The 17,264-nt window shown below is 42.1% G+C and overlaps 1 protein-coding gene across 3 annotated transcripts in view; it reads left to right on the forward strand.

Moving 5' to 3' along the window:
* The first annotated feature begins 575 nt into the window (after window positions 1-575).
* The window catches only part of COL6A6 (collagen type VI alpha 6 chain), a 165,148-nt gene continuing 148,459 nt past the window's right edge, over window positions 576-17,264 (forward strand). For all 3 annotated transcript variants that reach the window (XM_039523217.1, XM_039523216.1, XM_039523219.1), the window contains exons 1-3: window positions 576-783; window positions 2,877-3,018; window positions 11,336-11,413. Coding sequence is in view for 2 of the 3 variants with exons in the window: in XM_039523216.1 (XP_039379150.1) it covers window positions 11,362-11,413 (52 nt within the window). In the remaining variant the exon portion in view is untranslated. The remainder of the gene's footprint in view (window positions 784-2,876; window positions 3,019-11,335; window positions 11,414-17,264) is intronic.

Raw genomic sequence — 17,264 nt, forward strand, 5'->3', positions numbered from 1 at the left:
AGATTGGTATATCTCCAATTATTACCTATAGGCCTTGCCCCAGGCCTCTGGGCTGGGGTGTGAATGTCACTGTTATATGACATCTCTTACATGTGCCTTTGTGTCACTTGGGCCTTGTCCTCATGAGGGGAAAATATATGTTCTTATTATGTGTTAGCTAAGACATGGTAACTAACAGGTGGTAAAATCTTAGTGAAGCTGAGACAGTACCTACCTTTCACCTAAATTAGCAGGTTGAGGGGAAGCCTATGGGAGAACCTAGCTGTACCTATTGGGTTTCTGGGAACTGGGCGGGCAGAAGCCCACCCACTGCTAAGGGATCCCCCCCAGCCTAAGGGGCGGATCTACTGGACCTCAAAAACCCAACTGATTCCAGGGGACAACTAATAAAAGAACAGGGACAGGAGTGCGGTCAAAGGGTCATAAGAAGGGAGCCTGATGGGGACACCGAGCAGAGAACTCCAGAAAGAACCTAGCTGTTGCAGGGTGGTTACCCCGCTCCTGCCCTGAAGGGCTTAAAACAGCCCTGGGGGAAGGTTGTGGCTGGGAGCTGCTAAGCTGGGCTGATTGGGAAGTGGCTGCAGCTAGGCCATGCCCCAATCAGGCCACAGCTGGCCTGTATAAAGAGGCTGGGAGCCAGGAGCTCAGCAGTCTTCCTTTGCCTGTACAGGGAGAAGGTTCTGGTTGAAGTTACCTGAGTGGAACAGGGCTAGGGAAAAGCAGAGGAGCTGGGGAGCTCCATCCTGGAAAGCCCCAGGCTGCGGCCTAGCAGAAGACCAACAGGTACTGGGGGTTGTAGAGAGCAGCCCAGGGACAGGCAAAAGCAGCAGGTCCAAACCCAACCTTGCCAGTGATGAGTAGGCTGATATTGCAGTCTGCCCCAGGGTGTGGGGGCTAGATAATGACTGGTAGTAGCTGTATACTGAGGTGAGGTGGGGATAGTGGGTGGGGGTTCCCTGGGGAGGAGAGACCCTAAGACTGGGGGGTTACTGCCAGGGGGCAGCACCCCAGACAACAGGGCACTGGGAGGGACATGGGGGCCAGAGGACAGGCAGATCACTAGCCTGCAGAGGGTGCCTGGAGCTGGAATGAGCTAATTCCCGGAAGTCACTAGCAGGAGGTGCCGCAGAGGTGAGTCTGCACCTCTACACTAACATTTACCTTGATTTAACTCATTTCAAACTATAAAGTGCCTTATTTTCAATGGCAGTTAAGAGCCCTAAATAGGATTTAGGTAGTGCAAACCAAAGGGGGTAGGAAAAGCCAAAGTCAAAGGGCCATCGTGCAGAACACCCTGAGGCATCCCCCTACCCTTTCTGCTGGCAGGACTCCAACCTGAGCACCTCTGCTGACTGCAGTTGTGCCAATATTGTACTAGAAGTGAGGCTACAAGACAGCTTGATTTAAGTGAGTGTGTTGGGTGTGGGAGAGGATGCACCTTTCCCCCAGCACTGTATTCTCAGAGAAGATGGCCATAAAGTTGCTGCAGTGTGCTTCCTTCCTGAGCCGCAGCCCCGCACAGGGCTGTGGAGATTGCACCATATACCTTGTATACAAGTGTGTAAGTGTATAAAATTCCTGCTGCTGTGCATGCTTCTCCCCAGTCCCAGGAGACACTATGCCTTGCACACAGACAATGCTTTTCTCCACACTACACAGGCATTTCAAAAGTTTCTTCCCATGCATTCCACTTGCTCTCAGAGCCATAATTTGGGGCTTGGTGCCTGTATGTATTCCTGAGTAGATATTTAGCTATTTAACCACCTTGCCCCTCTGCTTAACACAGTGGAGTGGCTTACAGAAAAGTTGATTTCAGTGGTGACTATTGGAGCCAGAAAGAAAGCACAGCTGCATAATAACAGCACCTCAACTGCTGAAAAAATGGTAGATGTAATGATTGGGTTTTGGATTACTCGGTCATTTGGGTTTGGGAATTTAAAATTACTTTTGAGGGGTAGCTACATTTAGCTACTAAAAACTTGCTCTTTGTCTCTGTACTGTGAATTGTACTTTTCCCACTGTGTATCACAGCTACATTCATAGACCAATGGGGAAGTTAATAGTGAAATACATGCACCTAGCAGAACCTACTCAGCAAGCCAAGAAAAAGTCATATAAAAGCTTGTGAGCAATAGACTCAGCCTGCCTTCCAAAAGCTTTATAATAATGTCACAAAATATTTTTTCTACAGCCGAACATAGCTTACAGGTTGTGGACAGTATCTAATTGGGCTACATTTATTTTCAAATGGTGATTATTTAAAGAAAAAAACATAATCAGAAAACAAAGGCAAGCTTTTAAAATACACTGGATAGTGTCATTTGATTGACCTGGATACAAATAATCTTTTGCTCAGTTTTCTAAGCTTTCACTATTTTTATACTCTGAGGGTTTTTTTTAGTGATATCCGAGCACTTTTGAAAGACAGAGAATCCTTATGAAAAAGAAAAACAAGCGAACTTGTATACCTTTTTAGAGAGCAGAGGGTATCTGGCCTTCAATTATTTGTCTCCTATGCCTCATCTCTTCCAAAATGAAAATCCCTGACCAGGTGGAACAAACAAACCTTCCAGCTAAGGAAGGATGAACTGTACTCCCTCCAGAGCCACTGATGCTGCTCCTAGGCTAGTCTCAGGAAGTCTTTCAAGAATAAAGAAAGATGGTCCCCCCTCTGGTGGCTGAGCATGACACAGAAGTTTATATGGTTTTTTTTTTCAAAGCCCCGGGGCTTATTAGAGCACTCTGAATATTGATAACCTTTTTAAAATGTAGAGTCTGCATGGTGGTTTGTCTGATCGTTCAACTTGCTGCTTGACTTGTTTTAGTAGAGTTATCCTGGTGTTTAATAAATTGATGGATCTTTCTGATTTTCTTAGCTTTTGGCAAGGAGAAAAATAGCAGAGATGGGAAAACAAAGCCAATAAAACAAATCTAATGGATACCAACTACTCTGTGAACAATCTCAGTTTCAGCTCACTTTCCATCAACTGCTGAGGTAGCAGTCAATACAAGTTCAAGGTAATGAAGTAGAGAGGGTTATGAGAGTAAATGAACTATATTGATACAGTAGCATTGTTTTAAATTTATATAAAAGTGGAGAACTTTGAACATATCAGATGATATATGATGACACTAGGAACACACCTCATTCCTATGGGCATCTTATCCATATCATCACATCTAAATATTTATAAGGCCAAAGGGACAGATTGAGAACAACACATTTGTTTTCTTTGTGAACTGTTTCAAATTTGACCTTGCTTCTTCCATGATGAATGGTGGTATGTTTAATAACTATGTAATAACTTGACATCTCAGTAACTTCCAGTAAGTTTTATCCTAGGTAGTCATTTGGGGAAGAGAAAACTCATCTATCTCTGTTAGAAATTGTATAAAATATAATTTGCCTATGTAATGATCACATCCCTGGCTTAAAACCTTGTTAATTATATTCCTGCTGTAAATGATATTCAGTGAACAGATGGTGAAAGTGGATCATGACTGTATGACTGAACTTTCTTCAAAGACTTTTGTATAAACACTGTAAATGATTGAATAGCTATGAAATATAATGCATGAAGCCATATGTTTGCAATTACCCTGGTGAACATTTACATGATCACAATCCTTTCTTTTTTCTGAAAGGATGATCTATATATTGTGAAGTTCTTCCTTTCCTTTTGGCAGTTAAATTTATTTGATTAAGGATAGTTTATTTTGCTGTTTACATTCTTGGTTTTAACATTTATATTTGTATTGTTTTGACAATATTAAAAAGTCTATCTCACAAAGTAATACAGAATAAGACTGTGTGCCTCACTTCAGTCCAGCTTATTTTAGCTGTTTTACAGAGCACTATTATAAATGAGTCTATTACATGAGCTTTTCAAACATGTTCTCAGAATTTGTTTACTTGTTTAGCATTTGTTTAGGCAATGATACTGTATATTTAATCTGAGTCCCTGGGCTAGCTGCACGCAAGGCCCTGATCCTGCACACACTTCAGTATGCATGGAGTTTTATTCGTGTGAATGAAGTTACACATGTGCTTATGTGTTTGCAGGATCAGAACCAAAATACAGACCACTTAAATTGCAGAGTAGCCTTTGACCTTGAGACTATGGGCCATTGCAACAAAAAGGTCTTGCTTTTCTGTTTTGTTTACCTAATTCATCCATTCTTTGCATTAACTTTCTCTTTATTCTATTTCACTGAAGATCTGTTGTTGTTGTTTGAGTAAAAAAATGATTGTGATAGTCAATCCTCCTGTGTTACCTGTAGTCTATAATTCAGACAGAAACCTGACTCTCACGCTGACTAGGAAATGGTGAAATGTGTCTGGCTCTAAATAGAAAGTAAATCGACCTCGGACATTGAAGCTTCCTATAAAGTTAGTATTTTAAAAGAAGTTAGTCAGGATTATTATTTCAAGTGAAGTGACACAAATCTTTTTATGGCTCTTTTTTGCACCCTCTCCAATTTTTCAACATGCTTTTTAAAATGTGGACACCAGAACTGTATGCAGTATTTTAGTATCTGTCTCCCCAATGTCATCTACAGAAGTCTTACTCACTACTCCTGAGTTTTGGTTTGGACCCATCTGTAGTGATCACATTGCCAGTAATGACATGCCTAACCTGGAGATATACTGTGGGCAAGAGGCAATAGACTGTCAGTATGTGTGTACAATCTCAAATTGCTGTCTATGCTTCTGTCCTCTCTACTGCTAATGATCCTGGCTTCCAGTAAGTTTGCAGCTGAAAATATCAACTAAATACATTTAGCTTTCTGGGATGACAGTTTAGAATGATAAGAATTTTTTAAAATTTTGCTCTTGTAGTGATTGTAATCATTGTGGGATGGATTTATTGTCTTGGCTGTGCAGTTTACATTTAACACTTTGAATAGAATAACCATTAACAAACAATGAATGATGAATAACATTATCCCATCAGATTTTTCAGGCAAATAGCTATTTGTGCTTAAATTCATGAAACTCAAACTCATGATTCACAAACATTTTCAAAAGTTTAATGAATTTTAGCACAAAAGACAATTAGTCTGAAAATTCATACTGGAAGCATGTACTCATTTGCTGTTGGTTAATAATTGTAAGTGGAAACTAAGAAGTGTAGAGTATCCCAACATACGGGACTTTTGGCAGCTACAGAATATCTTTCTGAATAGAACTGGCCTCCCAGATTCACATTTTTCTGCTCTTTGTGTTGACCTTATCCAACACCTGCTAATGTTAATCAGATCAGTGGATTTGTGTACCAATCCATTTTCATTACCTCTTTACATACGAAACACTTTCCAGATTTTCTTAGGTGAAACAGACTTCCCCATATTGCAAAATGGATTATAGTTCTCATGTCTACTTGGGCAAGGATATGTGCATTTGTGTTATGCTATTTCAATTTGTTCTGTAGATATGTACTAGCCATGCCATAAAAACAAGAGAGACAGACCCACACATTCCACCAGAAGAACCAAATATTAAAATAGGAAAAACTTCTGTCACGTTTTTTAGCATGAATGTAGTGCTTGTACAAGGTTTTCTGAAGATGGAAAACTTCTGTCCATGGAACAGGTACAGAAAAGATGACTTCCCAACACTATCTCGCTGAGATACCACCTCCTTGTTCTGGAAGGTTTGCCGTAAGGGTTGAGAAGGATCATTCAGTTTCCATGCCCACTTCATGCCTCTCTGATAGAAGGGTTGTCCTGTTAGTGCCACTTGCGCTGGTGATTTTTTTGAGAACTGTGACATACTGGGGCACAGTCCAGACTAGTGGGGGACTATGTCACCCCGGAGCTCTAACCTGCCAGTTACGCCCTGGTTCTCACCAGCCTTAGGTATACTACAGGGTGACCCCAATGTACTCCCAGTCCTGGACTTTCCTCCAGAAATGTATGTTTTATGCTGCCCATCCCTCTCCTGAACTGTCCAAATATATTAAGTCTGCTACTCCTTTAATGGAATAATATGAGCTTATTACATTTAATTGGAGTTATGCAGCCACTTTAAATGCACTGGGTTAGATAAAACAAAACAATTAACTACAAAGAGAGATTTTAAGTGATGACAAGTAATGAGGCATAAAAGTCAGAACCATAAAGATAAAAGCCTTTCTAGTGCCCACAACAAACTCTATAAGATTCAAGCAAAAGGTCTCACCACATGCTTCCAGCAAGATTACTGACCAAACTCTTGAGGTTAGAACCCCTCCTCCAGCGTCCAGTAGCTGTTTCCTTTGTCATCACAGGCGCAGAGAATGCGATGGGCAGGGAGAGAGAAGGGTCCCTTGCAGTATTTGCCCATCCTTTTTATAGTTACAGTCCCCCTCTTGAAAAACCTTTTTCCAGCTGAGACCCAGAAGACAAAGTCTATGTGGAAGGATATTCCCTGCTGGGTTTTTTCCACCTGTTTTATCTTCTCTTGTTTTCCCTTCCTGTATGAGTCCATTTCTTGCTTAAATGCAAATTAAAGCAATTGCACATTCCTTTGTTTAGGACAGACCTGTTCGCTAACTTCTACCTGGGCCGGGCTGTGGGGTTTGGAACAAGTTGATATCATCGTACAGGGGAAATCTTAAACTTCACATACAATGTTGCCACACATATTTTATCAGGACAATACTCACCAGAAAATGAGTTTTCAAGCGATACCTTACAAGTCATACCATGTACAAAGATTATTACAGTAGAGCACAGAGTGTGAATACAGGCATGTATTCCATCACAGACATTTGTCTAGTAGGAACTGGATTGAGACTGCCAATTTATTTCATATAAGCTACTAAAAAGTCATCATTTGAATGTCACTCATCTTGGCTAGATTCAAAACAGATCCTTGGAGGTAAAAAGGATCCCCACGCATTATTAGTCCTCTTACCCACCCAATTCCCCCACCCCTGAAAAAAGAAAACAATTAAAACAAAAAAGCCCATAGTACCAGCTTGACTCATACTTCACAGATTATGGAAACTGTAATGTCCTCTACCTGACATGGTAACAGGTCTTGGAATTCAAAGTCATGTAAATAGAAATATTGTTATTCACTAGCACTTGTGAATCTTTATCTGGTGCAAAAAAAGCATAGAGTCTTTTGAAAGAGAGCCATCATTAGGGTCTTGGTTGTTATCCTTCCCACGGATCAGATACTGCTAGCATAATATATCTGAATAATGCACAAATGGAAATGGTTCAAAGACATTTAAACACCCACTGTTGGAGAAGGACTTCAAGATTAGAGACATAACACATTTAAACACAATGCTGTTTCTGTAGTTGAGGTGTTATCAGAGCCTCATGATGTGGCTTGTATTGCATTAACAAACAGAGCTTTGGAAGATCACATTAATAGGCATAGCACAGCTGGTAGAATAGGCAGTGGCCCTGATTCGGATGAGTTGCACTCAGTGATGCAGGGAGAGAGCAAAAGTGGATAAATGCCACTTTTCATCCCAACTCAATCCTCTGGGCTGCCTGGGGCCAATTTGTTCCCTTGCTAGCAAGGGTAACCTTGAGGTCTGTTGCACCAACTGAGGACTGTAAGGTTGCAGTAGCTCTCTGAAAACACTGCCGCCTCTGATGACATCCCTAGCCTATCCCCGGATGGTTGGTGGGGTATTTTAAACAGTGGCCAGAAAAGGGGAGCCAAGTTGGCCCTAAGCAACATGATGATTTACCCATGTAGGGGAAATCCACAGCTGCCAGATTGGGTTAGTCTTTAGCACTTTATTATCCCTTTCTACCACCAGAATAGTTAAAAGGGATTGTACCAGGGCTGAGGATCTGACAAGTGCCAGACATTACAGTGAGGCTAATTAATCATAACTCAGCAGCAGCACTGAAATGTATTAGTCTGGAAAGAATGGGCTGTTCCTTCAAGAGAAGATAAAAGCCAAGGGAATTTGATACTGATCATTACAATGCTGGAAATGACTTTCTATAAGGGGGTGGATGAAGTTGCCATGATTTTGTACAAGGAGTGTGCTCAACAGCTGGCTGACTTCTTGTAGAAATAGATACAATCTCTTTTGCTTTTTAAGGATGATTTTCACTTCCACATTTTACCAACATTCTTGTGCTGTATGGCTGATACAGGCGACAGATGCATTTCATAATGTGGCTAGAAAAATTGTTTTGAAAATATGTTTTTGGCTTGAATAAGTTCGGTCCCTTTGAAGGCCAGTTGGAACCACTAACCGCCCATATTTTAGAAAAGAGGGAGTCAGGTTTAGGAACAGACAAATTGTAGTCTATTTTAAAAAGGAAAAATTAAACTGATGTGCTTTGGGGATGTCACAGATCCACAGGTCCGGTGTTCTTGCACAGCTCTGGAATAGTCCCCTGGGAGGACCCTTTCAGTGTGTCAACCCCCTTAGGGTCACACTATCTCACTGGATTAAGCCCCTTGGCTTCACCACCTCCTGGGACCAAACTTTGGAGCCTTCAGCATCCGTGCTTCATGCCGTGAGTTCCCTTCAGCACATTCGCTTCAGTTGGACACGTGAGAGAGATTTACACATCCAAAGGGAGCAATGCACCCCCGACTTCCTGAGTCTGGAGTGACTTGCAGCCAGCGTTGTAAAAGCAGGAGGGTTTATTAGATGTCTGGAACAAAGCGTAGAAAGTCCTTAGTTAACATAGAGAATGGAAAGTTACATCAAAGTCCATCTGGGTTGGTCCAGATCTCTCTCTGACCCCTCTGTAGGCCCAGTCTAGAAATGTCTCCTCCTTCCAACAGCCCACACTTCAGAACCCTCAGGGACCCCTCCTTAGTCCTTTGTTCTTCTTCCTGGGAAACCTGGTCACCTGGCCACCTTTTTTGGCCCTTTGTACTCCAGCTGGTCACAACTGACTTGCTTCCTGTAGAGGGTGGCCATCTATGGTTGTTAGTTGCTAGGTACGAAATGTCTGGGTAATTGGCATGGCCTTTGTCTTCTGGGACTCTCCATGGGCATGGGGCCCCAGGTCCTAGACAGCTAGGCATCAGTCACCCCGGATCTCTGGGTCTCTACAAAGAGTAAGCAACCTTTTCCCCCACCCACTCAACTATGCACCACATAAGGAAAACTGACACACACACACTTTTTCTCCAAAATATTATAAAAAATTCCCACTCTGTCACAGGGGATACTGTAATCCCCTCCACTTTTCCAGAAAAGGAAAAGACATGCTCCTTGCTGAGTTGCTTAATCCCTCAACTTCTACTGATCTCGTTGAGAGCTGTGTGTGCTCAGCACTGTGCAAGAGACACTCAGCAACTTACAGAGCTGTGTCATGGTAAGGGATGAGAACAGCTGCAACAGCAGGAGAGAGCAGTAGAGGTTGCCTGAAGTCACTGCTTCCAGTAGGAGAAACAGTAGTCCTAAAAAGATTTGCAGTGGAGAGGTATACAGGTTAATAGATAGATAGCTGGGAAGACTGACTGGCCCAATGTGGTTCACAGGGAGGGTTGCTGGCAGCCCCCAAATGTGAGAAAACTCAACCAACTGGGTTTTACCTCCCAGTTTACCTCCTAGTGAGCAGAGCAGAGAAGGGGACATGCTGCATTCCATGTCCCACCATTTCCCACCACCTACTGTGTGCACACACATACAAACTCTACTAGGGTTAAAAATTTAAAAAATGGTGTGTATTTATGTATATAGCTACATCTACTTATGTGAAAATCAGAGAGACAGTGCTCCATTCCCTTTTTCCACTCTTTCACGTCATACAGTTGAAACCATCTTGTTCACCAATGGCATTAGCAATGACCTGGAGAGCACTAGTTCATTTCCATGAGCTGTCACTATGAGAATGTCCTGAAAATGAGATTGTTTCTCCAGACCTTTAAACATTCCCACTTTCCTGCAGGTATAGGGCCCAGCATTTCCTTTGGCAGTGATGCTTTCAGTTGCATAGTCTATTTTTCAAAAGAGACTAGTTTTCCCTTTTGGCAAGAATAGCATATCAAATGTCTGCTTAAATAAACTAAGAGCCCAGACTTATGTCCATGGAAGGGAAAGAGACTTTTGCCATTCACATCAATAACTACTCCCTGCTCCCACACACATGAATTCCCATGAATTAATTAATTTAAAAAACATTCCTAGGAGCTAATAAGATTTCACTGCAGCATGTCTGACCTTGCTGATATCACAGCAGCCTCCATTTATTGAGGTTTAATAACAGTGCAAAAGATACCATGATAAATGATTGTCTTAGTAATCACTGGCGTTTAAGTAACATTCAGTAACTGCTATTACAATTGTAATATAGATAGATAGATATCTAAATTGAAGTTAACATTAAATAAATAATGTTTATGCCCTCTATATATCAATTTACCTGCAAATAGAAGTGCACTCTCTCCAGCAGACTCAGTCCTGCTCTTAAAGATGATGCAAGTTTACATATCACTCTGATTGGCCATTTGGAACACATCCTGCCCCCTCTTCTGGTGTGGAGGGTTTTGAAGGCAGTGGAACCAGTGTGATTCTAGTGTGTGTGGAGAGGAGAGGGAAGATGCAGATACCCTGTACATGGGATCTGGACCAACTGCATACCATATGGTGCACACAAAAGTTTCCTGCATCCCAGCATGGAAAGATTTTAGGGGTTAGGAGGGGGTAGAGGAAGGCTGGTCCTAAATAAAGTGGATACACTTGACATAGTGAATAAGCATGGATGCAGCAGGTGCAGGGGCCGGTGTAGCTTTCAATCTGTGGCTGGAAATGGTTTCCAGTTTGTGTAGTCCAGTCCTTCTCCATCTACCCCAATGGGCCTTCCACAGCATATACTCCACTTACTAGACTTTGTACAATGTCCAGGACTTGGGCCTTTGTGCAGACAAGAGTATTCTCATAGACAAGAAATTAATTGGCACCTGTGAATTACACAGAATGAATCACTTAACTGGGCACCACAATCCATGCCTGTGAAAGTAATGTTTACATTATTGAAGTTTAAACATTAAAACATAATGTCCTTACAGAATGGACACACACACGCCCATAGAATAAAATCTTTGAGGAGCCAGCACCTGTGGGCCAGATCCTCAAATGGTATAAATCAGTGTTGCCAGTTTATACCAAATGAGGATTTGATTTCATTATGTTAAAGCGGGTATGCAGAGCAATATGCAGTCAGAAGGAATGCTGGAGGTATTAAGTTGTCTTTGCCCACTGAAGAAAGCTTGATAAGTAATGACACAGAAAATTAATGCCTGAATTCATGGCTGAAGAAGGCAAAGTACCCTTTATAGATTTCCTGCATTTATTCTAAAGCATGTTCCAATGTCCTTCTTATACTTGATATGTGGAACTTTTCCCTCCCCCAGAACTGAAGCTTGGAACTTTGCTGCTGATGTTGTCTGTCATCACTACTGGGATCCACGCTTCGGTGACTCAGAACCCAGGTATTTCAGTATCTTTTTTATACACTATTATATTATGAAAAGAGATTTTGTTATCACCAATTTTCCCTTTAAAAATTCATCAAAAGCTTGAGAGTCTAGAGTCAGAACTCATATACATTCATGCCTCTATGTGCTGTAGGCTGAAGTTGAGTTTGGACGATTGCTATAGACACTAGATACTACAGTAATGGGCTCTATAGCAAACCCTAAGATGTGGGGCCAAGTTCAGAAGTGGGATGCAAGTTAGTCATTGTCAAGGGTGCAGTTCCAAACTGGGATTTAGTGGTGAAAAACTTAACAGCCCTGCAGCCCTTCCTCTCACGTGTAGTCCCAGCAAAGACTGGCGGGAATCTGGAACTCCACTGCTGGGTTCACAGCCTAGTCACATATACCTAGAAAAGGTGAGTGCAAAAAAGTCACCAAGTCAAAATTAATACCATGCAAAGGGACCCTAAAACCGGTCACACACATGGGCGCAGGGGAATTCAGTTATATATCTATTGTAGGGTTTTATACTGCCTACACAGCATCTGAGACACCACAGCATCTGAGACCCAGATTTTCAAAGGTGTTTAGGCGTTGCTCTGCTCAGAGTTGCAACACCTAATTGATTTAGGCTCCTAAGTCTCAGTTTCAAAATTGATGTAGGCTTTTAGAAGCCAAAATCCTCCCTGACTTGGCCAGATTGAGAAGGGTGTGTGTATGTGTATGTGTTTGGGTAAATATATATATATGCACATCCACAGCCGGATAACATACATCGATGAATGAGCATAGGAGGCTTTGATGGACTCTATTTATGTTAAAGCTGGGATGGTGTGACAGGACAGAGAGAGAGTCTGCTCTTCAATCCGTGTGTGCGTGCACACAATCCAAGGGACTAGTTGACTGGTTTCCAGACTATAAACTGAAATCCCTCAATTTTTTTGCCTATGTATTTTGTCTATACTGCTGGAGGTTCTGGTAGAGGTACAGTAGTTATATGCACACCCTATTTCTTATTGGATGAGCACACTAATTCATACGCACAATCAATATGATCATTTATAGTTCTTTGTGTAGGTCTATAGACTTCTCAGTGCTTTCTGTAGGTTGGACATTCCATAAGTGCTCTCTCAGGCAACTATTTTGTGCTGGCTCCCAAACCACAACTGAAATCTCCCTGTTATTTCTGTTTGTGGGGATAAAGGATAATCCTGGGGTGGCTAAATCACAGGGAATTAGGAGATCTGAATTTTATTTCCAGCCCAGTGACATAGGACAAGAACAGGTTAGGGGACCCTTTCCTGATTCTTAAATCCAGCCCCCCCCACCGCGCACACACACATTCCCAGAGGACACTGAAAGCAATCTGTGGCCCTAGTCAACACTTCTGTGTGCCATCCCCATACCACTCAAATATGGCCTGGCTGTTCCTCTGTCATGACTGGTGGATGGCCAGGTCAAATCTGCTGGCCAGAAATCTGCTTCCATAGGCATCTGCCTAGCTCCCCTGTAGCTAGAGTGGCCCCAGACCACCCTCTCACCAGCTCCCCCACAGCTCCAATCCAGCTCCAGCCTAGTTTTCCTCCAGCTCCCTCACAGCCCTTCTACAGCCCCTCTCATTTGGCCAGTCTCTTTAACATATCCCATTGTATTTCTAGGGCAAAGTTATTCCATGTTAACACCTTCTGTGATTGTCCTGTAGCTCAGCGGTCCTCAAACTTTTTTTTCGTGGGTCACTTGAAAATTGCTGAGGGTCTCGGTGGACCACTTAATGATCTTTCCAAATGTTGTTTATACCATTAGCTAACTATTGTAAAGCGCTTTGGATAAAAGCGCTATATAAAAAAACCCTTAATAATAATTAATGCTTTTTGTTCTACAAATAAAAGCACACAACTCATATTTTAATATCAGTAGACTTACCTTTCTAATGCAATGGATGTGTCCTCTCTCCCCCGCCGCACCAGCCCCTGAGCTTGGGTTGGGAAGGAGGGGGGTCTCTCTCCCCAGCCACCAAGCTGGGGAAAGTTGCCTTCTTTCTTAGGCGACCACAGGCCACCTGCACATCCCAAATTACCCCCACCCCATCTTCTCACCCCACTGCATCCTCCCACCTACCCTCTATTCCCCCCAAGGCCACCACCTCACCTTACATGTGTGTCTTCTCCAGGGTCTAGGGACATAATTAGTGAAGCCAACTCTTCGCGGCTCCACTAATTAGGTGGGTGGTCCTTCATTCTCTCGTGTGCGGCCACCCAGGTGTGCACCTTAGAGGGAACTATATGAAATCACCTGAATGGAGCTTGCGGACCACTGGTGGTCCACAGACCTCAGTTTGAGAACCTCTGCTGTGGCTGCTTCCAAACAATGGCTGATTTAATACACACTGAGGGTTAGAGCTATACACAAAATTCATAAAATCAATCAGAATTCATAAATTGTTGTAGATGTGTTTGTCCTGGGATATTTGAGAGCAAGGTGGGTGAGGTAGTATCTTTTATTGGACCAACTTCTGTTGATGAAAGAGACAACTTTTGAGCTCTTCTGTAAGCTCAAAAGCTTGTCTCTTTCACCAACAGAAGTTGGTCCAGTAAAAGATATTACCTCACCCATCTGGTCTCTGCGTTGTACATAGACAGATTTCCCAAACAGTCATATCAATCAATGAGGTTACACTGGTGTAAGCAGGAATAAATCAGGACCTCTATTTTGACTTTTCAACAATATCATGATAGGGGTTCATACTTATTTCGTTTACTCAAAAAACCCCCAAATGTATCTTAAATGTGCATCATTGTAGAACCTTTTACTGAATTGAAGACTGCAGCTTTACTCCCAGATTTTCTAAAAAATGCGTTCCTAAAAGATGTGAGTAAGACCAGATATCCCTGTATACATCTTTAACAACCTCTGACTTTGCCTTTTGTTAGGCTATATTTTTCTATATTCCACTGACTTCACTGGAATTACTCCTGACTTACATTGGTGCACAGATTAGAATTGGGGCCCAATTGTCCCTTCTGAGGAAACAATAAACCACTATTGGCTTCAATGAAAGTTACTCATATATAGTGGCAGCTAACAATCTAGCTTGACACAAGCTGAGGATCTGGCTCATTATATAAAAAAGATTGTTGTATTTATTATCTCTAGATACAGTTGTTAGGAAGAGAAATACACTCCAAGAAAACTCTCTCACACACATGCACTTTCACATTATCTGGCCTGCTGACATAACCAATATGGTATCACAAAAAAAAAAAAGAAAATCTAAGTAGAGAGTTTATACCACCATTATTTTAAGTATATTGTACACATTCTCTGACAGTTTGGTTGTGTATTTTAATGTGTATTATTCAGCTTGTCCTTTATAAATTGCCAACATTGATTGAAAGCCAGTTCTAACATGTCTTTTACTTTAAAAACAAAAAATCTGTTCTTAAAACTGAATAGCTAATTCATCACAGATATGGCCAAGGAGAAGACAATTAATATTGTATTCTTCTTCCCTTCATTCGCACTGCAGTGTGTGAGGGTGATTCAGTTGCTGAAATTGTGTTCGTAGTGGATGAGAGTGTTTCAAAAGCAAACTTTGACAACATTTAAACATTCCTGCAAGACACAGTCTCCTCTCTTGCTGTGGAGGTGAATAGCATAAGGACTGGTCTGGTGATGTACCGGTATAGCAGCCAGTCAAAAGTGATATCTTTCCTGAGCACAGAAACAAATAAAACTGATATTCTGCAGAAAATAGAGAGCCTTTCTCCCAGGGCCAGAAAGGCCAACACCGTGCTACCATTAATGCTACAAGGAAAAGAGTCTTCTCTGAACGCGCTGGAAATAGAAAGACCCAAGGGGTAGAACAAATAGCCATTCTGATCACCCACCAGCCCTCTGAAGACAACCTGCGTGGCACAGCTAGTCTCCTTAGGAGAGCTGGTGTGACTATGTTCACCATAAGCATTGAAGGTGCTAATAACAACCAGTTAACACTGGTAGCATCCTATCCTCAACAACAGTATGTTACTAATCTACAGGCATTTTCTGGCCTGCTAAATCAAATCAAGATTTTTCAAAAGAAACTCTTGAATCAAATACAAAACAAACTCTTTGTCCAGACTGGAAGAAGAGAACTTCTCAAAACCGGCAAACTTTCCATGGAACTGCATTTCTATTCTCCTTTAGGGGAAGGGTTTTAATTAACAATAGTCTGAATCAGAACTCAGTATCCCAGATCCGGTGAACTTTGAATCCATACTCAGATCCACACTTCACACTTGGCCCTTTTCTCTGCAATGGACATTGGGACAGTTCAGCTGTGGAATGGAACCCGGACCCAGACTTTATTTTTCACATATTGCCCACTTCATATTATTTAACTGAGATGATGCAAAAATGTATATCCCCATTCTGCACTGGGATCTGTTAGCGCAGGTCCTTGGTGAAGTCTCGCTGACTTGAATGGGACCCTTTGTGGATGTAAGAGTCCAAGCTAGGAGATACCAATACAGGATCAGTGCCTACATTATTTGATTTAGTTGGCTTAGTAGGTGGTTTTGAATTGTTGGGTGTTTTTTTTGTTTTTTTTTACCTTTTTTATGTATAATTATTTGTATATCCCCATAAATGGGAAGTGGATGTACAGAATCTATCTGGGAGCATTTCAATTTATTTTTACATTACTGAAACATTTTACAGTGGCAGCTTCCAAAGCCAAATCATCCATTTTACTGGCACAGGCCCCAATCCTGCAAACAACTATGGATGTGCTTAACTTCAAACACGTGGGCTGTCCCACTGACTAAATGTATAGTGAGATGGGAATCTGGATTATAAAACTGGGTGAAACAATACAATAGCAGTTTTGGGATGTGAGAGGAGCTAGGCTTTAAATCTTGTTTCATTTAGAATATACACTTTCTTTAAAAAGCAGCGTGAGAGGGAGGCGAGTGGGTCCATTGTTAACTGAATGCTGATGAGTGCCAAAGCATCTCCTTTATTACTGTGGCGGCAGTGGCATCAGATCCTCAGTGTGGAGTTGAAGGCCTTTTGTTTGCAAGTCAGCACTGAAAATCTGAGCCACTGGCCATCATCTGATTGACAAGCAGGAAAGATCAGCAGGTGGCTTGGGTAAGATGAGGGATAGCATAAGAAGGATTTTTAAAAAAATCATGTTTTTTTTTCTGGTTCAATTCTCATCTTGAGATGTGGAATTTGAGTGGGAGAATCAAAAATTTGTAATTTGTCTCAATCCTGCAATGAGCTCCATGCAGGCAGACCCTGTGCCTGCACAAAGCTCAGTTGATTTCTGATGGGCTCCATGTGAGCATTGGGGTCCACCTGTGCTGAGACATTACAAGATTGGAGCCTTAAATACCGTCAGTATGTCCAGGGAAAAAACTCAGCAAAGAGACATTATGCATGCCGCCCTGTGTCAACAAAACCAATTGTACTTTGTGGGGGATAACCCCCACTGCAGGCAGCTGGGGTCTCCACTGCCACTCTTCCTCAGGATTCCTGTTGGGGAAAAACTTCTATATCCCATTTGGCAGCATTCCAATGGCGCTTGTGGAAAGTTACTTTAATCAGCACACTCCATGGCTGCCCTAGCTGTGCTAACATTTCAGTCAACTCCTCCTGCATTTCTCCCAAGCCCCCAGAGTAGGAGGGATTTGCAACATCACATTCTATGGCAGACTTTCTGCCACTGTGGAACTTCACCACGGCTTATGCTATGGTAATCCCTGGTTGAATCTGCTCCCCCTATCTATGGCTGAAATTTTCAGAACATTCTAGAGCATTTAAATCTATTTAAAACTAATGGAAAGTTGTGTCTAAATCCAGCAGACAGCTTAGAGAGAGCTCA

This window comes from Mauremys reevesii, linkage group 2 (genome assembly GCF_016161935.1).
Source record: "Mauremys reevesii isolate NIE-2019 linkage group 2, ASM1616193v1, whole genome shotgun sequence".
Lineage (NCBI taxonomy): Eukaryota > Metazoa > Chordata > Testudines > Geoemydidae > Mauremys > Mauremys reevesii.